The sequence below is a fragment of the Pipistrellus hanaki genome (assembly GCF_964339955.1).
Source record: "Pipistrellus hanaki genome assembly, chromosome: 7".
Taxonomy (NCBI): domain Eukaryota; kingdom Metazoa; phylum Chordata; class Mammalia; order Chiroptera; family Vespertilionidae; genus Pipistrellus; species Pipistrellus hanaki.
This window is the reverse complement of record NC_140509.1, coordinates 62,318,322-62,344,906: the sequence shown is the minus strand read 5'-3', so window position 1 is coordinate 62,344,906 and position 26,585 is coordinate 62,318,322. Positions and strand designations below refer to the sequence as shown.

The window sequence follows — 26,585 nt, the reverse complement described above, 5'->3', positions numbered from 1 at the left end:
AACCTAAAGCTCTACAAAGGTGCCCTGTAGCTGGAGAGACAGATAAGATGCAAATACTTACGGGACTGCTTCTTATCTCTATTGTTGAGCTTCAGTCTTTCCATCCAAATTAACTCAGTTGTTTGGTCAAGTGCTGAGTTGTAGTTTGGCTCCTAACTTTGGTTTTTTAAGTTTATCAGTAAAAGTAAAGAGAGAGAAAAGAGATGATAAACATACCTCTCTTGTCCTTTATAATGCACTCAAATTTACAATCAGTAAGGCATGAGTGGGCAAATTAGAAGTTAATTTGCTTTATCATTCTCTCAAGTAATTTTCCCAGTGTTCTCATTTCTTTGGATCTGTCTCTCACCTTTTCACTAACAATTATTTCCAAGTATTTTTTTCTACCTCTATCTGCTTCCCTTTTTTTCTCGTTTCTTCTAAAAAGATAAGAATAAGATGGAAACTGAGATAGACCCTCAAAAGAAGATTGGTTATTTCTCCAAGTAAATAATACTAAATAATTTTCATTGTCCCCACTACTATTAAAAAACTGAAGAAATTTTTGTTGCAACATTGTTCATTTACCTCCTGCCTCTGCAACATTTACTGGGGCAAATTATTATTATACTTTTATAGAAACAAATAATAAGATATTAAATTGGGTTTGAATAATAGCACATCTTTTCCTTATCTATGTTCCTCGCAAAGAAATTAACATCTTTTGGCCTTCACTACTTATAAACCCAATGACACGCTTTTTCCAGCATTTGAATAATCCAAGCTAAGAAATGTTTTACTATTTTTTTCTTGCTTCAAAGAAAACAGGGAAGTCTGGAGTGAATACTACCTTTTTATTTATTTTTATTTTTTTGAGCCCTCCCTCACAATTTTAGGTATTTTACTTTGATTTCTGGCCTGTTATATATTTCTCCATTCCATTTTATGAATGAATTTTGTCTTCCCTAATTTTCTATTACTTTGAAGCTCCTTATTTCCTGCCTGGGACTTTTAAAAAATAAAAAAATACACATCCTTATTTTTTTTTTTTTTCCTTGAAGGTCGGCTCACAGTATAAAAATGTCTCCTCTCTAATCTCTCTGGAGGCAGGAAAGTAGTTACAAATCCAGTGAATGCTGCCTGGTCACTTCTGTTTCTGTATTTTTTAAAAGGGGAAAAGAAAGGAAAATTTATGATTGAAACTGTTAATGAATGTTAAAGATAGAGATTAAAGTCCCATTTTTTATCTAATTAAAAAATTGTAACTAGGAAAGAGTATACTTTTTCTAAAAACAAGTGGCAATTGTTAATCTAAAGAAATGCTCAGTATTGCTTTGTTTTTGTTCTTCCTGTTATATCATTTGCTTGATGGATTACAATTTTATAGACTTATTTCCCCCAACGTCTGACCTCCTTGACCTTTTTATTTACTTTTTGCAGACTGAACATTTAAAGTTCTAAGACACAAAGGAAGAAAACAATTTTTAACCTAAACATAATGAAATAGGTTTTAATGTTTGGGAAGTCATCAATTACTGAGTTTTACTTTCACCTTTTGCAGAGTCCCTGTAGACAACTATAGAGATTACCTAATACTTGGACATTCCCGGTGATGCCTATTGGAAATAGAGTCTTTCCCCCTTCTCTGCCAAGAGCTGGAGAGAATAGATTTCTGTCATTTTTCCATAAACAGTTATCTTGAGAATTTCAGTCTGTTTTCAGTTCTAGCCAGAGACTGGAAGCTGCTGTGCTTGGTGACAGTCCCCTCTCCTCTGCCATGAGGATTCACTCATTGCCTTGATCTTCCTGATCTTGTCTTAGCTCTTGATAGTGCTTGTCAATTATGCCCTTCTGCCAGGGAGCCAGACAGACGGTTTAAACCTCTCCAGCTACCCTGCATTGGACCTTGTCCCACCCCACTCCATAGCTATTATTATTATTATTCCTTTTAAATTACCTTTTTTACACCAAGATCTAACTTTAATCTGAAAGTTCAGCAACTGGTCGTCTCTCTTGAGAAGTTGATGGTCTCTAGTCCAAGTTCAGTCCTGAACTTCTGGTCTTCCTTTCCATCCTTTCCCTTAGCTTTGTAGATGTTTTTGCCTGCTTGCCAGCCTCCTTCCCTCTGCTCTCTTGGTGTACTTTCTAGCCTTCTAAAGAGTTACTCACCTTCTGTTCAGACCTGATTTTCTCCTGGTCTCCGTTCCTGTATTAACAATCTCTCACGCACGCTGTTTGCTGGAAAGAGGGGAAAGCCCTCCCCCTCTCATGCTCCTTGCTTAACCTCTTATTTCTCTCTGTGCTGTCGCTCTTGGTTTACTCTAATCTCAACTCCTTTCTGAGTTTTCCCGTTTCTTTGCATATAAACGCTCCTATAATACTTGGTGTGGGCCTCTTATATAACTTGCAGTCTAGCTTAGCATCTTCTTTTGCCTTCTCTTGCTGAGCTTTTATTTTACGTACACACATAATCTATATTAAGGACTCAACTTGTTTTAATTCCAAAATAATATACAAAGCTAGAAAGCTTTCTCACACACCAATTGATTTCACTTCTTTATTTTATTCTTAACTTCCACATTTATTACAGATATGCTTTCTTTTTCTGTGTTTTTTTTTTATAAGAGTAGCTTTATTTCATATCTCAAAGTAAGTATCCTTTCATGTTGTCAATGATTTCTATCATATGATAATCCAATTTGCTCTTATAATAATAGTTAATATTTTGGTTTCTTTTTTGTGTTGACACATACTCTTTAAAAAAAAGTATTGCCTTAATTTTATTGAAATAGTTAAGATGTACTAGCAATGACATTGCCTTCAGTTATTGTCTATTTTATTTTTATACATGAGTCAGATTAGAAGTGCTGGGAAGTCACATGACTAAGCAAAAATTTTGGCATTTTGAATGTAATATAACTTTATGATATGTATATTTTACTTATTAAAATGCCATGCTTGTTTTTGTCAATAAGTCCAGCTGATTTTATTGTGAAGCCAAAGCCATTTACTCGTATTTAATGAAAATTTGGAAGGTGGTTTGTTTTATAATGATTGGCAAAATAAGATAAATCAGAATTATATATATTAGCAGTAATTATGCATTCAAGCTTTCTCAGTAAAAACTTCAATTCCTTAATTTTTTATTTTTTATTTTTTGCAATGGTAGCAAAGCTTCATAAAATTTTCCAGGGTTAATCTATTCAAGCATTTTGGTAGCTGAATGAAGAGTTTTTGCAAAATCTCTTTTCACTTTAGAAACTCCTAGTAATTGTGAATATTCAGGGTTGCACTTGGTTATTTACGATTTAGCTAACATATTAGTATAATATGTTATTAAAGAAATATTTATTTTATTTTACTAAAATAAAATATTATTTTTAGTTATGATTTTTAAAAAAATTCTGTAACTACTTTTTCTGCATTTTTTACCCCTAATATGTTCACATTATTACCAGGCCAACTTAAAGATTCTTTGATTGGTTACATATAACAAAGTATATGAGTTCATTTCAATATTGTCATAAACAAGATACTGAAAATAAAATTAGCCTTGCTACCATCATTCCTTGAATGTAGAGGAGCAGCTGTACTGCTGCATTAAGTTAACATATCATAGAGGTAATATTCTGCAGATGGTGGTGCTTGGAAAATGTCATATCCTCCCACTAACTGTTTGTATGCGTAAGTACATTTTGTGTTGCTTGTGTAGTTTCATTCACCCTGTGTTTTTGGTGCTTGTTAAAATGTCTGTTCCATTTTTCAGGTTATTTCTTTTAGGTTCAGTTTCTGAATGACAAAGAGACTGACTCCTAGTATTGACTTCAACAAAACTTAAACACAAGAAGGGACTCCGCTGCCCGAGGGTATTTTATCATTAGGCTGATCCATCCAACGATCTGAATGGCATCTGGATGCCCCCTCTATAGCTGCTCCCTCCCAAGATAAAGGATTTTCTAGTTCTTTCATTTGAATGAATTATTTAGTAAAACACAGTGAAATAGTACAGGATGTATTTGGTTCCCAGGGCCTGAAACCTGAACCCTACAGTCCTAGTAACTATAAAGTTGGGTTTTAAGAAAGCCATCCAATTAGACATCTAGGTGTTTCTTTCCCTGTTTTAGATGGAGATGTAACAGTTAACTTTGAAAATTCAAATGGGCACATGATACCCATCGGAGAGGAATCTACCCGAGAGGAAAATATAGTAAAATCTGAAGAAGGTAATGGCTCTCTAGCTGAAAAAGCACCAGCTCTGGAGGAAAAGGCAGAAGAGAAGAAAGGTAAAAATCAAGAGAAACCCCTATTCTTTTCCTTCACCACAGCTCAATGTCGAGAATCGGGTCGTAGGCTCCAAATAGTGATGTTAAGACCAGTGGAAAGGAAATTTTCCATACACACAGAGGAGAGAAATGATAACTAGTGAAGAGAAATTGGATAGTTTCCTCAAGTAGATGCATCCATTTTATAAGCACATCATTTTAATTTTTTATTAAAGCAGGCTAATTACCAGTAAGAATCAGATGGATGGCCTCCTTAATGATTACAGATGTCTGGGAATATTATCTTTTCCTCAGGAGCTTTTTCTCAGTATCTTCTTTTGGGGGGGGAGTGCGGGGGGAAAGCCAGCATTCAGAACATCTTTTTCTGCTGGTTAGATGTGGCCCCTGTGAGCGGCTCAGCTCAGAAGTGGATGTGGCTGGTGCAGGTTCTAGTCCAGGTTCTAGACAGTTCTAGACTCCGGAATTGTCCCCAGAGATGCTGAGGATTTGGGTTGCTATAATGGCCTAGCTTCTGCTCAGTGATTTGTCTGTGCAATTGGAAGTTTCAGAATATACCAGAGGCAGCTATGGCATTCCCTAAGGGCTTCTTTAAGACTGCTATCTAGAGTGACTGTACTGTGGTAAGTTGCATAACTGCAAAATGCATGTCTGTAAAGGTCCCCCAGAGCATTCACAGGCCCCTAGTCACTGATTGGTCACCTCTGCATACCACTGCTATTGCGTGCAGGCACCTCCAAGCCTCATACTTACACAAACATGAACTGAAACAACTATAAAGTAAGGCTTTGTGGGAAGTTCTAGATTCCATGCAGCATAAACATGAATCCTCAGGAAACGGACTGTTTCCTTCTGTAATGTCTGCCTCTGAGTTGGTGGATGGCAAAAATTTGTCAAACCTGGTTTAGGTTCTGTAGGCATTTGGGGAACTCTTAGAATCTGCTGGAAGCAAACTTTTCTTCTGTTCTTGATCCAAATCCTTCAAAGACAAAGAGAACAAAAGAGCAACCTGCAGACATTGTTGTGACTTAAAACTCATCTACTCTGGAAGTCCATCACCCCTGTTATTTGCATGTAAATTAGCTTTTAAAAATCTTAGAAGCCTCTAGTAATAATTTGTTAGAAGTTTATCATTTTGCTTTATTCAATATTAAGTATACTATGGGACTTGTACTTAGTTTTGTTTCTTCGAAGGACTCTAGTTAAGCTTATGAATAGTGATATGAGAAATTAACTAATATTTTTCAGGATACGATTCCTGAAACCTAAAGAGAAACAGACCTAAATAGATTTTAAGAGGCTTTAGTTGAAAGTATTACTACAAGTAGTGATTTTTTTTTTTATTCCAACTGTCCTGTTTCACCAAACGGTTACATTTCAAGTCCATCTGTGGTCTGTGCCTCGTACATCCTTTGTGCATTGAAGAATTCCACTCTTTATTATGTAACAGTGCCATCTCCGGTGTTCACTTGGTCAGTGTGGGGTGTCCATCAGTGGACTGGCCAGACTTCAAAGGAAGCATGTCCCTTATCAACCTAATAAGAAGTTGCTGACAGTTTTATGTTGATTAAACCAGCAGACCTTGATGTTCTAAAAAGACAATGGCAGACCTCATAGGTCCATGGATATTTGAGAGATGTTTTTGTTTTCTTATTCTTCATTCAGAATTAGTACAGTCACTGCCTTTTTGGTCAAATAAGGTCCAAGATAGCATCTTGCTTGGCTAGTCTGTACATAAGTACATGAAATGCTGGACATGTCATCACACCCCCTGTAAGACACGTGGCCTCCCTCCCCTGTGCGGATGGTGCGCCCACCAGAGACCCTCTGGGAAGTAAAATAAATGTCACCCAAAACTCACATCACAAAGTATTAAATTGAATAGGAAATACTTTAATGAACGAAGGTAACCATTTATTTCTCTGTAAAGGTGCCATTTAATTCTAAAAACACAGCGATTCACTTTTACGTCTGCTCCTCTTCTGATCCCATTTCCTGTTTGAGCTCACTACCTTGCAAATCCACCATCCCAGGTTCTTAATTCACCCTTAATTTGGGCGTGCAGCTCTCCCTTTCCTTTCACAAGAACATCATTTATGCAACTTATCCAAGAGCATTATTTCATCTATTAATTGGTTATGTTTGTAAAACACGTCATGTGTCTTTAAAGCCCGAGATGCTTGTATCTCTTTTTAAAACAGTATGTCAGAACTTTACTATTTAAAACATCAGTGTCAGAAAACAAAACAAAGCAAAAAAAAAAACAAAACAGATAACAAGTGGCCTTCATACTACTCTGTGTGTAGGTTTCACCTCCAGACTATTGCATGAAACGGTGTCTTTGTCGGGCAAAGTAAATAGGCAGCCTTTATTAATGAACCTCCTCTGGAAAAGATAATATGCGTAGACTCCATCAACTTATTCATGTCTTCAGGACACATGGCAATAGTTAAAAATGTAACTTGACTGAATTCATTATCTCCCAGATAAAAGGAGGAGTTTGTTTTCTACTAATGCATGTTATTAATAACTATCTGCTAATCAGTCACCTTCATGGAATAGACATGATGTTTAAAGTGTTCTGCATTTAAAATTTTAGACAAAAGGCGTTTATAATTTAGTCAGAAAAGCATACTGTTTGTGTGGGCACACAGCCCCCTCAGGAATCACCACAGGGTAAACATAAACATCGGCCACGTGGCAAACACGCAGTGGTAACTGGTGGTGTTTGCAGAGAAAGGAGCGAGCCATGCTTCTCCAAGAGCCAGCCTGCGTGCACTGTGTTCATTTTCCACCAGGAGGAATTGTTGTTCCCAAATCTCAAAGAGCCAACCATCTCCTCCTTCCCAAAGCCAGAAGCTGGATTCTTTGGGGGTATGGCTTTAGAATGTAAAGCCATGGGCAGAAAGAGAAGAGATCCCTCAATGGTCTGCCATGAGGCAGAGAGGAAGATTGTGAAGGTTGGTGGTGTGAAACGGAATAGAGAGAGCGAGTGTTGTTGGTCCGTTTGGCTCTCACCAGACAATATTATTGAGCTTGAATTCCACACCTGACATTATGCTAGGGGCTAACCTTCTAAAAAATGAAGAAGTACTTAAAGAACAGGTTTCTGACCACGTCGAAAGACTGGCAAATCAATGTCCAGTTATATGTTTTATGTTAAAACTAGAGTCCTGGTGTACGAATTTGTGCATGGTGGGGTCTCTTGACCTGGCCGGTGATCGGGGCTGTCTTGCCCAGTCCCGATTGGGGCTGGCCGGCTAGGGGGAGAGATTGTGGGAGGTTAGCTGTGGGAGCACACTGACCACCAGGGCACAGTGCCCAGGTGAGCATCTGCCCCCTGGTATTCAATACATATCATAGCTACCAGCCGATTGTCCAGCCATAACAGACACTTAGACTTTTATATATACATATATATATATATGTTTTAGGTATGCATTAACTTGTGTTGTTCTCAACCCTAAGTGACTTTTTTGATTAAGTGGCCTCCTGGTTCAGACCAGGTAGGTGAGGAGAGTCACTGCTTAGTTGGGGAGACATATTGTATAAACAGAAAGGCAAACACAAAGCAGCCTCTGATGCATGTTGAACCTGTAGCTACAATCAGTTCATGTTCAGGAGGGGTCAAGTTGGGCTAGAGTGGCTGAGGTAGGTTTCATGGCCGAGGGAGGATAAAAGAAGTTCTACTGATTACCTACCATAGCGTGGGTTGTTTTTATGGTGGTTATATAAGTGGTTTGAGAGGGATGTAGAAACATGGAGGGTGGGGGGTGAAGTCCTCACTTTCTAGGATAAGAAATATGATGCATGCTAATATTAAACCTTTTCTTGCTCATTCAATAATGGGAGGATACATCCAGCGAAGGCTTAGTCTTGTCTGACCACTGTCTTACGTTTTTCTTATTGTGCTCTATGTATAAAGAAATGCTGCTTAGCTCTTTGGACCAGAACTGTATTTTCATGTCAATCAATCACTATTAGAAAAAAATATGTATGCTACTATATGAATGAACATTCCATATCTCCACTTTCAATAATGAGAGACAAATACTATTTCTCCTTCAGCTAGGCAAAACCTTATGAGAGGTTCATATTCTTAGATATAAAGTTTAACCCTTGTCTTTTCAAAGTTGTTACGTGTGTTTTTACATCACAAAACAAGCTTGGTATTTTTTGGATTCTGTCCCTGTAGTCCTGGCCCTGTTAGGACAGAGGAAGCTGTTGTAAGACAGGAAGCTGCCCGACCGCACCAGGAGAGCTTGAGAAAACAGTTCATCCTTCGGTGCATTGTGCTTCCTGTAAAGGGTTCCACAGAGGCTCCCTTAGCTTAAAAAGTTATTGGGTTTTGACTCCAGTAAGACACAGCACAACCCATCTGGTTGATGGGTGTTAAGTTCTGACAGCAAGGGGACGAAGGTAACTGTGGCCCACACCCCGTGGCGGTGGTAACGTGCTGATCAGTCACTCTAGGAGCCCTTCAATTTTGTGAAATTCAGTGTAGCGGTCATGTTCATCCAGCAGCCACCGATTCAAGGCTGGATGAACATTTATATTCATCCTGAACGTAACTTCATTAACTTGTGCAACCCTGTTTATCACAGGAGTGATTCATGGCCCCAGGCAGCGCAGCCTGGTTTGGCTTTCAGCCTTCGTTCTGACCCCAAACATTGCTCTCTCTGGTGCAGGACGCCACCCTGGGTCCCAAGGGCCAAGCAGCCGCATGTTTGTATCTCTGTCGCCGTGTGTCTCGCTCCTGCTAACGTATATGGTGTGTGTCTGTATCAGTCTGCTTCTGTTCACTTTCTCATTTGTAGAGAACACTGAAAACCACTCTGAAACACCGGCAGCTCCTGCTCCACCTCCTTCAACTCTTCCTAAGCCTAAACCCAAACCTAAGCCCCCCAAAACACCTGTGCCTCCAAAAGGGGCTGCTGCTGGGGCCAGCCCCAAGGGTGACGAAGTGCCTCCTATTAAAAAACATACCAAGGCTTCTGGTAAACAGGCCCCCATCCCTCCACCTAAGCCAACAGGCCGAAGCACGACCCGAGAGGCTGGTAAGTATGCCCCCAGTGGGGTTGAGTCTAGGGTGCTCGGCTCTGGGGTGGGGCTGATCTGGATGGTGGCCTTTTGGATGTCTGGTGTCTTAGGGTAGAACACCAGTGGGTTCAGCTTTGACACCAAGAATGCCCAGGAGATTTCCTTTGTTGCTATCTCCACCAGAAGAAAGTTGACCAGTTGATTAGTTGACCTCATTAGTTTGGGGGTGAATAGACCTCTTTCATCCTGAGTAGCCACTTATCTACACGAGGACCTTTAGAAAGAAATAGAAAAGCAGTGTGCCTGGTGAATGGCGATGATCTGATATGACATTATTTACACATCATCTGGCCTTCTGCCTGTTTGAATTGATGGGTAGATTTTTTGCGTGGGTTTTCTTTCAAAATGTCTTAGGTTTGCACAGAAAAATGTGGTACTGCATCTTTGACATATTTGCTGTATTGTATTGGCTTAAATCTGTCCACATACCTAATCATTTCTCTATTCATAAATGACAAAGGTTGGGTCAGCCCACCACTCTCTATTGAGTCATTACTGTTTTAGCAGAGTTGAAAGTTACATGCTCAGAGCTTTCCCTCACCCCAAACAAAAGACTTCAATCCGTTAGAAGGAAAGCATCTTACTGTGTGGTTACAAGTCACTATTGCAAATCACCAAGGGATGTGCAAAGATATGCTTAACCCAAAGGGAGCACCCATCTTCCAGTGATGTGGAATAAGGAAGCCCACCATGCCACCTAGCTTTTAAAAGACATTAATCAAAGTACACGTGCTAGGTGGCTTTTTGCCGTTAACACGTGCGTAAAAGTGCCATCTTTTAGCAAACCTTATTTTCCCTAAAATCAGCAGCAATGTTCTTGCAATCAGCTACCATGATTTGCCTTGTTTTTGATCTTTTTCCCTTTGTAAGTCATACCTGTAATGCTCAAGTTTGGAGAGTGGCTTAGTTGATGGTATGACAGATCTCTCAATGTAGATAGAAGTCTCCTTCCTTGTGTCCCTCTCTTCGGCCTTTGACCTTGACTGTCTGGGTCTCTTCTAATGAGGGCTAAAGTGAAATGTCTCAAAATGCCCTGCCAATAATGCGTTCACGCCCTTTGCTGAGGGGCCAGCTGCCTTCACATGTCAGCATCCATTCTTATTGGCATCTGTATTTTCCAGACTGCCTAGCACACCTAGGATCAGTCTGATGTGATACAGGCTCTGATCCACTTCTTCAAGAAAAGCTCCCAACTGACGGCCAGTCCTTGAGAATTAAGACCTGCCTCACACAAGCCTTCCTTGCCTCTTTCTCATATCCCACGTGGTAGTAGCTCACTATGGGCATGGCTTGCACTTCATCTTCCTTCTCTCAGAAGAAAGCAGATTAATGCCAGGGCAGGAGACAAATTCCCTGAAAGATTTTTGAGTTGTTTCCAGATATTTTATTACTTGAAGATTTACTTACAGAATCATGATGTCCATAAGAGAATCATACAGTCATGTTGTCCATTATATTTGAAGAGGCCCGACTGGTCCACAGTGTATATGAAAATGTTGCTGTGGGGCTGCCACAGAGAAACGGTTGCATTGAAGTATACTATCAAGTCCATCATACAAGGATCCTTTTGTCAGATATTGATAACACTCCATTGGAATCCAGCTGATATTCCATTTGTAACCATTTAGAACTTTGTACATGGTAATTATTTCACTTGAATAACGTTGACCTTTTGGAAAGTTACCTCAAATGCTGTTCTTGATGTTCAGTCAGATGTTTTGAGTTCTCAAGGAAAGCTATCGGTTAAGATCCCTCTTTTATTACCTATTTAGTATACACCTCCATATGATCAGAGATCTGTTTGGCACAGTCAGCGACATTGCCCATGAAATAAGGCAAAATCTCCTATTTTGTATTCTTTCTGATACAGTGTCATGCTCTGTGATAACAAAAGCGGTTAACTGGGAGAGGTGGCATTTCTTTTTGGTCATGGCCTTCACTCAAGGTGACTTAAGCAACGTGGCTGATTTCAATAAAGTCCTGTTGGAATTGCTATGTGGAAAGGATTATGTTTAATTTACCTAAGAAAATAATTGAACACATTTAGACATCAAATCCTTACCATATTTGTTGTGCAAAATAAATTTAGAATGGACTTAAATTGCAGGAATTTGCTTAATTTGTCTTCTAAACAAATGAAGATTGCTAACTTCAAAAAAGTAGGATTAACCACGGCTGGCTGGCTACAGGCACACTGTCCCACTAACCAGTCTATAAGAGAGAACTAACGATGAAGAAAATATATATATATTGACAGGCCAGAGATGGAGGAGGGGGGTACTGGTTATTGTGTACGTCTAAAATAATAAAGCCCAAGCGATAGAGACTTCTGGGAAGCCTGGATCTTGTCACCAGGTGAGACTGGCTTCCTGTAGTATATCAGAATTGGTGAAGTCTTCCATCTCATTGTCTGTTCCTTTATTTGTTCCTCATCTCGGGACCCTCCCAATTGACTTCAATAAGGTTATAACCAGAGGTAAGTTACAATAACATCTGGGTGCAATTCAGATTGGCTTCACAATACTAACCAGATATTCTCTGATGGCTCTGTGGAAGGCAGTTTAACCCCTCATGAAAAAGTAGGGGCATACAACATTCTAACAGAAAAATCAACTAGGAGAAAATGTATAGGTCCTAGAGCTCATGAAACAGAAGTGTGTTCTCATGGGAGTCTGGCTGTATTTCCTAAGATCATATAAAGAAAAGGAGACCTAACCTTTCTTCCTGAAAATGGTTTGGTTAAATAATGGCAGCTCTATCCAGAAGTAGGCAAGCACACCACTGACAAAGTCCCCAGAGGAACATAAGCAGTTGTCAGAAGATCCAATGCTACTCTTTTTCTTCAAATTATTCAAATAGTACCCACCTAGACTTTTTTTATAGAAAAGAAATGCTTCTGCCTTTGATATTTCGCAGGAGACTTGCCTTTTACACGTGGCATGTGCTTCCACTCTGTCCATCATCATTGCCCACGGAGGCACGCACCAGCACGGCAGGCTTCTCGCTGGGGCTGTGCGGAGAGCTGGGTTAGAGTTCATTCTCTTAGCAGCTAAGATGAGAACATTTGCTTTTGTCCCAGAAAGGAGCTGGTGGTTTATACCCAGGCCTCTTCTGAATGTGTGCCACTCCATTGTCAGAAAGACACCATAGAACATGCATCACTTGTGATGAGCTCAGCCTCATTCTATCCCCCGACAACTGCCGGTGTCTGTCCTCTGCACATGATAGGGTCCCTACTTTGGAGCATGTGGGGGCTTTTTCAGGTCACCCAAAGGACAAGGAGCTGGGGACTCCCTTTGGCTGGCCCAGGTAAAGACTAGAGCAGGGAGAAACAGAGGACCCTTATCTCTTTGGGTGTTGCCTCAAGCATCATTTACTCCCTCTTTGATTGGAGGCAGGGAGGGGGCAGGACACAGAACCATTATCATTTTCTTTTAGTCATTTTTTTTCCCAAGACATTTAAAAATTTTAAAGGGAATGTTGTATTGACCATTGCAGCCCAGGTAGCTTATTTTGAAAGTGTTGCCTTCTCTGGCTTTTAATGCAAAATCTCTCTATTTTAGCTGGTTCCTCTCATTCCAAAAAGACTACGGGCTCCAAAGCATCAGCGTCACCATCTACTTCTTCATCTTTTCTCAAAACTTCCAAGGAGACAGTTTCTAGCAAAACAGGGACGGTGGGAACCACAAAGGGCAAGAAAAAAACTGGCAAGCGGCCCACGCCTCGGCCGTCCTCAGATGCAACCACCGCTGGTACGTCCGACCTTAAAGGAGAGCCTTCGGAGGCCAAGGTGGAGAGTCTCAAAACTGAACCAACGGGCCCTGAGACCGAGGAGCCGAGTACAGGCAAATCCAAGTCTGCAGGCCCTCCACCGCCTGTGAGCCCGCCCCCTCCTCCCCCCATCCCGCATCTTGTTCTGGAGGAACCATGTGTTTTTGCAGCAGACACTCCTATTGTCGTGGTCAGCGATGGAGCCGACCTGCCCGATCCCACCTTAGATGCCAGTCAGCTTCTCTGGATTGAAGAGCCGACAAGCACAACCACTGTCCACTCAGGCACTGGCCTCAGTGTTAGCAGAGAAAACACAAAATGGTGAGTCGGGGCCCCAACCCCATATTCCCTCTGCTTTTCCCCACAAGCTGAGAACTAAAGATCACTAAACCATTCTATTGGAAACGAGGGAACCTACTTTGGTTTTTTTTAATAATTTATTCTGGTGATTTGAGATCAACACATGTCATTAGGCCATTGGTTTTGCATAGCCCTGTCCCAGAAAGGCCACGGGCTGGGGACAGTGACTTGGGCCTTTTGAGTACATTTAGAGCTGCCTCATCACTCCTCAGCATTCCTTTTCTCTTCCCTAAGCTGTTCCCTTCGCTTTCCTTGCAGCAGTTATTGTTAAGTCTTTACCACTTGTCTAGGTTGCTCATCTACTTCTGCCTATCTTCATTTCAACAAGTTATTTAGCCGTCTCCTCTGGGAAAATAAAAGCCATCAGTAAAGAACCCCATCAAATTCCAACTCTTTCCAAAGTCAGAGTGGCTCTGTTTCTTTAACTCCCCACCCAACCAAATGTTATCTCCTCTGTGGAGCCTTTCGATGCTCATCCAGGCAGATTTGGTTATCGCATCTACTCTACTCTGACAACGCTTTTTCCTAATGCTGGGACAGAATTAACCAACACATATCTTATTTACTTCAGTATCCCAGCAACCAGTGCAGAAGCTGGTATGCCACAGGCATGCCTTCATCTAGTTGTCCAAGCCAGAAACCTGGAATTCATCCTAGGGTCCTCCTCCTCCTCTGTTCACTGCGTCTAATTATTCACAGAGTCCTGTACATGTTCTACTTAAAGGTAACTAAGCTGTCCTGCCCTACAGGCTGCCACAGTATAGTGGACACTAATACTGTCTAGTGAAGGCTTAGATCTCTTAGATCCAGCCTCTTTTCTATTGTTTTAAGAATAAAACCAAATTTACTCTTCAAATCACTTAATTTAATATTTCCTCTTTCAAAAAGAAATCTTAATCATGTTTTAAAACATCGATTTGAATCAGTAGACTAACATATTAACTTTACTCAGTTACTGATAATAATAATAACCTTCATTGATTGAATGCCTATTAATGTCAGGAACTGTCAGTTATTTAATCCACCTAAGCTGCCCTGAAATATTTCTGTTTCATATGTGAGAAAACATGCTGAGAGAAGTAAAATAGTTTGCCCAAGATTACCCAGGTAGTCAGTGGCAGAGCTGAGTACAGACCCAGGATTGCACAACACATTCCATGCCTTAAGTAATTTTATAAACTTCCAAAGTAGTTGCTTCCACTTCTTCTACTTTTTTTTAATGAGTTCATTCTTAATTTTTCTTGTTTGTTTGTTTGTTTGTTTGTTTTATCATCTTGAGCACCATCATTCAAAGGAAAGCCAAGGAATGATAAATAAACGTTAAATTGCAAATTACTTTCTTTGTTTGACTTGCTACTAAATGCTATGGGAACAGAAGATGTTGAGATGAGCAGTTATGGTATCCCTAATACTTCCAGCACTTAGTAAATGTCTTTATTTAAAGTGAGTGTTTTCCAGCATCAATTCCAACCTTCAGACCTACACAGTCCTCCTTTCAGCATATGTTTTTGCTTGCCTTCTGTGTGCTGGGCAGTGTACCAAGCACCAAAGATACAAAAGTGAGCAAGACATTATAATTAACACTACTTCTTACCAAAAGGATATCCAACATGGTCAGGAAGTAGGGAAATAATAGAGTATATGTGTTTATTTTTCAGTACAAGATGCAATCTATAAAGTGATTCCTTAAGTGGTCTTCAAACTGAGAGGGCCCGTATCTAGAGGTGATCTGACTGTCCAGCTCACTTCCACAAACATTTAGGGAGGACACTGTGCTGTGTGAGCACCATGCTGCTTGCTGGGAGCTATCTCAGCCTTCAGCCCAAGAACTCGCAGGACTTTCAGACAACAGAGATGAGCATCTGCTCTCCATTTCCACTGGGACTGTGATCAGACAAAGTGAACTTAGGACATAACGAGCCATTGGGGTTTGCATAATAGGTTTTCCTGTCACTCAGGGTAACTATCCGGCTTTCCTAGAAGAGAGCAGAGAGATTTTCTTCTTCGTATGTTCTTCAAAATAACGCTAAATTACAGTTCATCCCACAGGGATGGTTTGCGTTTGCTCTCGAGTTAATGAGCCTGAAAGAAGTAGTCTCCCAAATTTCCTTCCAAATTCCTTCTTCTGTTTTTAAGCGGATATCGGAATTTGAATTTCTGGCTCTTAGTCACTTGCTTTACTTAGAACTCTCCCCCAGTTATGTTTAGTCAACGAATGTGTGAAATCCTGTCGTCTTATGAAGGGGCTTCTGTTTGGAATACAAATATCAGAACTTTAAAGAGGACAAGTGGCCATGTGTAAAAATACCTACCTCTGTTCACACATTGCAGGGTGGTAACTGTTTGGTAGATTTCCCTTCACTGGCAGCTTCATCAGGACCATGTATGTCTGATATAACTGAAGGCAGAAACTAATAAGCCCATCTGGAGCTTATATTCATAGGGACTTGAATCTGTTTAGTCCATTTCCACAAACATTCATATGCACTGTATTGTCTAATGTGCCCAGGGGTCTCCAAATAATGTAAAAGCCAAATCACGAGTTGACTGATATAAATTTGGAGTATACACCGAGTGGCCAGATTATTGAAATCTCTGAACACATAATAATCTGGCCACTCAGTGTGTGTGTGTGTGTATGTGTGTGTGTGTGTGTGTGTGTGTGTGTATTAGAAGCCCGGTACATGAATTCGTGCATGGGTGGGTCTGGCCAGCCTGGCCATGGGGAGGGGACATGGATGGTTGGCTGGCCTGCCTGCTGCTCAAACTCCTGGTCGAGGGGACAATTTGCATATTAGCCTTTTATTATATAGGATATATACACTGAGTGGCCAGGTTATTATGCATTCAGAGATCATAATAATATAACCCATAATATAATATTATTATAACTTATAATACTAAGCATAAATAAAATATCATATAGCATAACATTTAATAAGTAGACTGAAACTGAAGTCTGGGTTCTAGACTGGACTTGCTTCACTCATGGCCCTCCTAAGTTCCATGAACTATAAATTATCTGCTCTTCTTATGCTCTAGAACACATGTGTCAAACACAAGGCCCGCGGGCCAAATCCAGCCCGCCAGGCCTTGCAATGTGGCCCGCACCGCGCTGTCATCACTGCACTCCGCTGTCAGTTTATGACATTGTCAGTTTATGACTGTTCAGTAAACCATTCGGCCCGCGATTTAGGCTGGATTTTAGATTTTGTCCCCTTCTCTGATTGAGTTCGACACCCCTACTCTAGAACAATTGTAAGTTATAAATGTATGCAGAAGTCTTTGGAAATATAAAACATTATAAAATACAAGGGAGGTTAAAATAATAATTGATGACATAAATTAATGAATGAACAAATAGTAGGGCTTAATCCTGAAGTATCTTTTGTTCTGTTCTTCAGAATGCGTTATTAATTGGCACATCTTTTAAATGGGCTGTGGTCACCCACAGTTGCAAATAAGAATGGCCTCCAGTGGCAATCAACTAGAAATCCAGACTACGGAAAAGCTTTCCCATAAAATAAATATTCCCCCATTTAAAATGGGATTTCACACTATGGAAACAGTATGGTGGTTCCTCAAAAGATTGAACATAGAATTGCCATGTGGCCCTGTAATTTTACTTCTGTGTATATTGCCAACAGGATTAAAAGCATGTCATTTGTACACTGAGGTCCACAGCAGCATTATTCACAACAATCAAAAAGTAAAGACAACCCAAATGTTTGTCAGCTGATGAATGGATAACCAAAAATGTAGCATATACATACAATGGAATATGATTCAACCTTAAAAAAGGAAGGAAATTTTGACATGTGCTACCAAATGGATAAATCTTAAAGACATACTAACTGAAGTAGATCAGACACAAAAGGATACATGTATAATTTCAACTATATGAAGCACCTAGAATAGTAAATTTCATAAAGACAGGAAGTAGAATGGTACTGCCAGGGGCTGAGGGGGAGAATAGGAAGTTATTATTTAATGGGTACAGAATTTCCATTTGGGAAGTTGAAAAAGTTCTGGAGATAGATGGTTGTGGTGGTTTTATAACAATATGAATATACTTAATGCTACTGAACTTTAAAATGAATAAAATGTTAAATTTTATGCCATGTATGTTTTATATAATAAAAAATGAAAATTTCTATTTCCCCTTTGGAAAACAAGTATTCTGGATTTTTCTAATATGTAAAAAATAGAGACTTTTCAAAACACCTAGGCTTGTAACCACAAAGAATTTTCAATATCTCTGACTCTGACAAAGTTTACTTGTTTTTATTATACAAAGAACTGGTTTTGGCTTTTTTTGGTTATTGAGAATAGCAAGCACATGTTTTCCACTACACGGTCTTGCAGAAGTGTGACACCTAAATTTGGGATCTTCTGTTTATATCAGAAAGTGATTTGAGGATCTTCTGTATCTTAAAATTAAGATTATATTGTTTTCTATATAATTTTTATGTAAAGTATATATTTTTATTCTAGTCTATGAAAATTTAAAGGCATTTTATATTTATAGTAACTATATTTTATTTTTTAATTATATTGACATTCAGTATTATATTAGTTTCAGGTGTATAGCATACTGGTTAGACAATCATACTTTACAAAGCGGTCCCCCATGTTTCAAATAACCATGCATAGTTATTACAATATTATTGATTATATTCTCTCTGTGTACTCTATATCCCTGTGAGTATTTGTAACTACCAGTTTGTACTTCTTAGTCCCTTACCTTTTTCACCCAGCCGCCACCCCCCTCCTTTCTGGCAACCAACCTTCAGTTTGTTCTGTGTCTATGCATCTGTTTCTACTTTGTTTGTTAATTATGGTTCTTTTTAGATTCCACATATAAGTGAAATCATATGATATCTGTTAACTTATTTCACTTAGCATAATATCCTCTAGGTCAATCATGTCAAACTCAAAGGTTAACATGAGCCGAATAACTGAGGCATGTGGCCCATGGACGGTGAGTTTGACATGCTTGACCTAGGTCCATGCCTGTAATTGCAAATAGTAAGAGTTCATTCTTGCTTATGGCTGAGTAATATCCATTGTACATATGCACTTTAAACCAGAAAGTCTTACCAAGCTCAATAATAAAAATAAAAAAAAGATTACATCCTTAGACATAAATTTCTCTTAAAAAGTCCACTTAACTTCACACATTGCATCTTGTGTTGTTAATATAGTCTTAAGAAGACAAGTTTAGAAATGAAGAAGCTAAGCACAGAGAGAAAAAGTACTAAGTCAGGTACTTTGGAGCTCCTAGACCATTGTTCTTTCCATGGAACCCCTATTGCTATGGGAAAAATTAATTTGCAAAATAGTTTTATCATATTCATGTACTAACTATATCAGATACCAGCTAGTCTATCCTTTCATTTTACAGATGAAGAATCTAAAACTTTGAGGATTAAGTAATGCACCCTGGTCTTGCATTTCATTGGCTGGCCTGTACCTGCTTTTCCCTGCTCCAGCCTGAAGGATGCTCACACAACAAGCACTCCTTCTCATGGTGTTGGCGGTGTCCCCGAGGGTTGCTCTGAGCTTTACCACCCCTGTGTTTCTGTGCCTTTGACAGTTTCACAACCAAAGATGAGCTGGGAAAGGCAGCATCTCAGCTACTGGCTCCTGGGCTGATGGGAGAATCCTCAGAATCCTTCAGTGCCTCAGAGGATGAAGGCCAAAGGGAATACCGGGCCACTGACTCGGACTCTGATGGGCCTATCTTGTACACTGACGATGATGATGAAGAGGATGACGATGAGGACGGCAGTGGAGACAGTAAGACTTTTTCTCAAGAGGTAGGGAGGGAGGAGGGTGGTGGGCCGAAGCAGTGGCGTTTTATAAAGAACAGAAGCCTCACCAAGAACCAAACAGCTGATGTTCTCTTTTCCCTCATATTCCTTTCTCAAATTAGAACTGTGTATATCCTGAGGTGTAGCTTCTGATGAAAGGCCTTTCCAAAAGAGGATTCCTTGCGGGGTGGGCAATGGGGCGTAGATACACACATTCATATTTGTCCCAAGAGTCAAAGCTTCCTGAGGATGGAGGCGGTTCTCAGGATGATCCAAGTCAGCCCTTTGCTGGGACCTTTCTTGAATAAAGAGCATCAATGCAGGATTCCCTGGATTACACATAGGAAATGATTGAGAATTTCACTTATTTTTTTTTTTTTATGCTGCAGTTTAAGGAGAAGGGAGGGAGAAATGAGTAAAAAAAATGACACATACCTCTTAAGAATTAAAAACAATCACTCCTCCACGCTAAGACTGTGCGCCTTCTAGGAAGGAATGCTAGTAAAGTGGAGAAAGCCAACCATTTATGTGTAAATGAGGGAACTGGAAAGTGGTATTTTTTTTTTTAATTTTCTAAGCACGATGATTTAGGAGGGATTCCTGAATTAAATTCATAGATTATGGAAAGTTATTAGCATGTTAATGATGAAACATCAGCTTGTCAAATTTCTTTCCATTTGTACTGAACAACAGCAAACATTATCATCGATCTGATATTAACTGTCATCTGTGGATCTGTCAGGGATCTCTGGGGTAATTTAGGATTAAAACTTAGTATAAGCGTAGACTTTTGCCAGAGTGGTTTCTGAGTGGAGGAAGGGGGAAAACAAGGATTTCCTGTACAGTGTACTAAAGGGGCTGCGTTTTTAGACTTGAGAAAGAAAAGGCATTATGCAATCCGTAGTTTCCATGATTCACCATCTCAGCAAAATAAACTTCAAATACCACTTTCCAAATGATGAGGTGATACTTCCAAGTCTTTCACGGGGCCCCAACATTTTCCTGAACGTTTTTAAAAATAGTTATCCAGTTTTTCAAAATGAACTACATCCAACTAAAAAGCCCGCCTCTCCTCCCCACTCCAAGGCCAATTAAAATTCCCCTGCTGCATGTGGACCCAGAATGTGGTCTGGACTCAGTTTGAAGTCCATGCCCCCTGTAACTTGAGTGGCGCCGGCTAACAGGCTTCTTTGCTGAATTTCTGCCTTTTCCAATCTCAGGTGCTTTGGCAAGTAAAATCCGACGAAGGGATACTCTTGCTATCAAACTGGGCAACAGACCGTCCAAAAAAGAATTAGAGGACAAGAACATCTTGCAGCGGACATCTGAAGAAGAGAGGCAGGAGATCCGACAGCAGATTGGAACCAAGCTAGTCAGGTAACAGCTGCAATTTTAGTACAGCACCAATGCACCCATACTTTCCCCATCCTGCGGTTTCCAACCTAGGTCATTGTGAATGGCTTGTATAAGGGCACAGCCGGCCTAGCTGGTCTTTTAAAGTTGGTCCTGGATGGTGAAGCATTCAAAGAACTTGTGCTTCGGTCCAGCCGGTGAGTGGCTTTGAGGTTGCCAAAGCCTGACCCAATTGTTGACAGACTTTTTCTGTAAAGGACCAGTTGGTAAATAGTTTAGGCTTTGCTGGCCAGAAGGTCTCTGTTGCAGCTGCTCAGCAAGAGCAGCCATAAACAAAACATAAACATGCAAATGTCCCACTGCAGCATCATTCATCAAAACAGGAGGCAGCCTCGTCCACGGACTCGCCAGTGTTCCTGGGATTTCCAGGCAACTCTGTCCTGGGCTATGAGACTGGAAGTAGTTAGCTGCAACGGTCAGCTGCATCCAGGCCAGGTACCACGGCCCTGATGTCGGAAGTTTCCCCCTTTAACTTCAAATAAAAGGTCATCTGACTTCTCTTCCTGCATCCAGCTTTTGATGATTTTTATTTCTGCCACTAGTGACATAGGAAGTCCATTGAACTGGCAGTTTTAATAGAAATGAGTGCTTAAGCTTTCAAGTTTTTAGCAGTTTAAGTGCCAGTCACTTTTCTGACTTCTCCCACCCTGCATACACCACAGGATGCATTAGCCAGGAGAGGGGACAGATTGTGAGACCAGAGCAGGATCTATAAGTGGTGGGTAGGGGCAAAGAACCAGGAACCTTTAGTTCTCATTGTCAGAAGAATCCGGGCACCCACCTTCAAGGTACTGTATTAATCATTTATAAGATATCAATAGTTGAAGAAGAAGAAAAGGGAGGAGCCCTGACTGGTTTGGCTCAGTAGATAGAGCTTCGGCCTGCAGACTGAAGGGTTCCAGCTTCGATTCCGGTCAAGGGCCTGTACCTTGGCTATGGGCACATCCCCAGAAGGAGGCAATGATAATTGATGTTTCTAACTCTATCCCTCTCCTTTCCTCTCTGTTAAAAAAAAAAAAAAAGAAAAGAAAAGAAAAGAAAATGAAAAGAAAGAATGAAAGAAAGAAAGAAAGAAAGAAAGAAAGAAAGAAAGAAAAGAAAAGAAAAGAAAAGAAAAGAAAAGAAAAGAAAAGAAAAGAAAAGAAAAGAAAAGAAAGAAAAGGGAGGAAACTCCATAAACAAAGAAAGGATGTGTTTGGGGAATGACATAGTAGGAATATATCACACAGGATACATAGGTACACGGATGGCATAGCTTCAGGTTGGCATAGATGGTCACTGGTTTTTTGGTGGGCTCACAATTAAGTTAATTTCAAGGGAGCTTTGATGGAGATTAAACTTGAACAAAAATTTCAGTGAGATATTTAAAATAATATTGATTTCAATAATTTCTATCACAGCCATAAAAACTTAGAATTGATAGTATCTATATTAAAATTTACCTTTCATGGATATTAATTTGCACACACTCAGCCTACATCCAGAGGAAGTTTTTGTCTGTGATTAACAACAAATTAATAATGTAAACAAGACCCAGAACAAAGTTCGAAAGGGTTCACAGGACATTACGCTCTTGTGTACAACGAGTTAGCTCCTAACCACCAATGGGCCTGGCTTGTCTTGAGGGCAAATGGGAAGGGCCTCGGTATCTCAAGAGAACTACCCGTATATATATTTTTGCAATTCACTGAGGTCACAAAAGCAGTATTTCACTTAAAACACTATGAAGTGTAGATTGATCATCTCCCAAGTTGATATGCACTCTCAGGTGGCAGCCTTTTTTAGATCCGAATGACTATGTATGAATTAGGAAAAAGGCTAAGTTGCTGTAACAGAGACTGAGATGTGCAGTGGTCCAAAGATTTCCACATATTTATTTCTTTTTCATGTAACAGTCCAGAGGTAGGTGGGCTGTCCAGCACAGCTGGGAGCATTGCTCCTTGCAATCAGCCAGGCACCCAGGTTCCTTCTGTCCTGTTGTTCTTCCTTTCCCATGGGTATTCCATCTACATGTTCCCAGTGACTCACTGACTTTATTTATTTATTTATTTATTTTTGCCTTAATTTTGCTTATGGAATTTCTTTTTTATTTTATTTTATTTATTTATTTATTTATTAAATTATTATCTGTGGCCGAAACCGGTTTGGCTCAGTGGATAGAGCGTCGGCCTGCAGACTGAAAGGTCCTGGGTTCGATTTCGGTCAAGGGCATGTACCTTGGTTGCGGGCACATCCCCAGTAGGGGGTGTGCAAGAGGCAGCTGACCGATGATTCTCTCTCATCGATGTTTCTAACTCTCTATCCTTCTCTCTTCCTCTCTGTAAAAAAATCAATAAAAATATATTTTTTAAAAAATTATCTGTGTACATATACCATTGCCCCCCTCCTCCCATACATGCCCTTCCTCCCCAGAGTTTTATGTCCATTGGTTGTACTTATATGCATGTATACAAGTCCTTTGGTTGATCTCTTGTCTACCTCAGATCTCCCTACCCTCCCTGCTGTAATTTGACAGTCTGCTTGTTGCTTTACTGTCTCTATATCTATCTTTTGCTTCTTCAGTTTATAATGTTCTTTATCATCCATAAATGAGTGAGGTCATGTGGTGTTTCTCTTTCATTGACTGGCTAATTTCATTCAGCATCATGTTCTCCAATTCCATCCAGGTTGCTGCAAATGATGAGAATTTCTTCTTTTTTATGGCAGCATAATATTCCATTGTGTAGATGTACCATAGTTTTTGGATCCAATCATCTGCTGATGGGCACCTAGACTAGACTGTTTCCAAATCCTAGCTATTGTAGATTTTGCTGCTATGAACATAGGGGTGCATATATCCTTTCTGATTGGTGTTTCTAGTTTCTTGGGATATATTCCTAGGAGTGGGATTACTGGGTCAAATGGGAGTTCTGTTTTCAGTTTTTTGAGGAAACTCCACACTGTTCTCCACAGTGGCTGCACCAGTCTGCATTCCCACCAGCAGTGCACGAGGGTTCCCTTTTCTCTGCAACCTTGCCAACACTTGTCGTTTGTTGATTTGTTGATGTTGGCCATTCTGACAGGTGTGAGATGGTACCGCATTGTTGTTTTGATTTGCATCTCTCGGATAATTAGTGACTTTGAGCATGTTTTCATGTGCCTCTTGGCCTTCTTTCTGTCTTCTTTTGAGAAGATTCTATTAGATCCATTGCTCATTTTTTAATTGGGTCATTTATCTTCCTTTTATTAAGTTGTATAAGCTGTCTGTAGATGTTGGAGATTAAACCTTTATTAGTGATTACATTTGCAAATATGTTCTCCCATACAGTGGGCTTTCTTGTTGTTTTGTTGATGGTTTCTTTTGCTGTAAAAAAGCTTTTTATTTTGATGTAGTCCCATTTGTTTATTTTCTCTTTAGCTTTCATTGCCCTAGGGGCAGTATCAGTGAAGAAGTTCTTTTGGCATATGTCTGAGATTTTGCTTCCTGTGGATGTCTCTAGTATTTTTATGGTTTCCCATCTTATGTTTAAGTCCTGTATCCATTTTGAGTTTATTTTTGTGTATGGTGTAAGTTGGTGATCTAGTTTCATTCACTGACCATATTTAAATGGAAGAAGGAAAGGCAGAGAAGGGAAAACAGTAGAAATTCCAAACACCATTTCTGCTCACATCCCATTGCAAGAACTTGGTCATATAGCCAAATGGTGCTGCTCGGGTGACAGAAAGCTATAGCTGGGAGAGATGGGGGCAATATGGGGTTATAGTTAAAGCTTAAGGAGTTCTGTTTCTGAAAGGAAGAGAGAGAACAATAGGGGTTAGTTAGCAGTCTCAGCCACAATCTCTAGTCTCCAAACCAACAGAAAGGACACTTTGGTAGGTTTAAAAATTAATTTCTGCTTCTCAAAACATGAAAAACCATAGCTTTGTTTGTTGTTTTACTTTGTCTCCCACTAAAGGGGACTTGTTTGTAACCTGCAGTATATCTTTTTTGTCATCATAGGAGACTGAGCCAGAGGCCCACAACTGAAGAATTAGAGCAAAGAAACATCCTAAAACGTGAGTATCCTGCACTGTTCAGTGATTCCTTGTCTAACCATTAACAAGCTAGAGATGATTCGTTTATCAATAAGAAACCATAATATATTTATTCATAAAAGGTTGAAATGGCCCATTCATATCACATTTATGTGTCATGGTGTATATAATTTTAAAAATAATTTCTTGACATTTGTATTTCATTTTATGGCTTTGAGCCTGATATCCCCCAGACCAGAGACATGGTTGTGACAGTTGTTTTTAAGATGAAATATATTCCATCTATTCTTTCACTAACTATTAAATAAAAGAAAATGCTCTAGTCTGCTTGCAAATATGTACATGTCAAAGAAGAGGCCAGAAAATCCACAAGGAAATGAATCAAACATTCCTATATTATTCTTAATAATACCATTTGTTGCCAGGTTTAACAAACGACTCGATTTAAAACAGACTCATGGTCAAAGCAATTTTTCAATCTATTTCATTTCAATCCATTTCATTTTCCTTTGTTATGATAACTCTGTTTCCCTCTTCAGTTATTTATAATTTCTCAGCACTTACCGAGTTTTCCATTCATTTTCCAATTTTTTTCCTCTGTTTTCTTTGACTTGACTTTTCACTCACCAGTCCAGTCGTATTTAAATTATTACAGCTCATATGTTAAAGCTATAAGACGAATGGAAGCAGTTTGTCGTGCCACAGTGTATTAATGTGGTTTCTAACTACAGTGAGTTAAGTAATGGATATTTTTAAATTCAGCCACTGCCGTTTTATATGTCATTAACCCAGTTTCAAAAGAGCTTTTTGTTGTATGAAATATCAAAAAGCAGGGATGGGCCGAGCTCCAGATAGAGTACTACAGTAGTAACGGGCCACTGGCATGCACTGAATGTTTTTACCGAGACTTTTAGGGTCAAGTTGGCCTATCTGGATCATCCCCACTCTCCAATCTGAAACCTTTTCTTTTCTGAGGGAAAGTAGGGTTTTAATAGCACAGTTAAACCAAGACAGTTCAACAAGGACTGAAAACAGAGAGGAATCGCCAGGGATTTTTTCCCCTTGGAATCGTTTTCTTTTTTCTGGCTCATTGTGAGTATAACTGGGATAGAACTCAAGAAAGGATTTAAGCAACCATCAATGTATACAAGAGCCAGTTTGGAGAGGAAAAAAGTCATGGCTAGAAAAGAAAAAGAAAAAGAAAAAGTAGGTCTTAGCTTTCTAAAATAGGATGGCAGCAACACCTAATTTTGGCAACAAACCCAAACCAAAAAGACCCATGGTTTTTGATAACAGATTCCCTGAAAATATTTGAATTAACTTTTAGGTAAGCTCAAATGCAGATCATGAGCTCCTAACACACAGATTCTTTCTTATTGGACGCCTGATGCAATGCCTAGAAAAAAAAAGGAAGAGCGAATTCTGGGTAATTTGTTCCAGCTCCTGTGAGATAAATAGTGCCAAACCACACTGGTGTTTGGTTGTTTGAGGAACGGTGGGATAGATCTGGAAATTTATCGCACATCGATCTTAAGTGCTGTGTTGGCTTTTATCCTCCATTTTCCTGGAGGTTCGGGAAAGAGTGAAATGCCAAAGTCAACTTCAAGCCTGACTTCAGCCCTTGTTTACTTCCTTTTCGGTTTGTTTAAGCATGCTTTTTCTGGAAACAAAAGACACATTTGCAGTCTGGGGAGGCAGATAACTGGCCGGTGGTCTCCTGACATAATATTGTATGGCCAAGGGGAGCAAAAAAGAGAACTGGCGGACATCATCCAGAGCATACATATGACACGTTATTCCGCCCCTGCTTGCTTCTCGGTTCTTCCACTTAGATGGCTCTTGTTTGTTTATATCT

General features: G+C 39.8%; 1 protein-coding gene across 5 annotated transcripts in view; it reads left to right on the top strand.

Annotated features, from left to right (window-relative positions):
* PHACTR2 (phosphatase and actin regulator 2) overlaps positions 1–26,585 on the top strand; it is a 108,549-nt gene that overhangs the window by 56,521 nt on the left and 25,443 nt on the right. For 3 of the 5 annotated variants that reach the window (XM_084889325.1, XM_084889324.1, XM_084889323.1), the window contains 6 exons: positions 4,104–4,262; positions 9,077–9,316; positions 12,923–13,451; positions 19,087–19,289; positions 20,524–20,680; positions 24,696–24,751. In XM_084889325.1, coding sequence (XP_084745451.1) covers positions 4,104–4,262; positions 9,077–9,316; positions 12,923–13,451; positions 19,087–19,289; positions 20,524–20,680; positions 24,696–24,751 — 1,344 coding nt within the window. The remainder of the gene's footprint in view (positions 1–4,103; positions 4,263–9,076; positions 9,317–12,922; positions 13,452–19,086; positions 19,290–20,523; positions 20,681–24,695; positions 24,752–26,585) is intronic. The other 2 variants (XM_084889327.1, XM_084889326.1) reach the window with 1 other exon arrangement.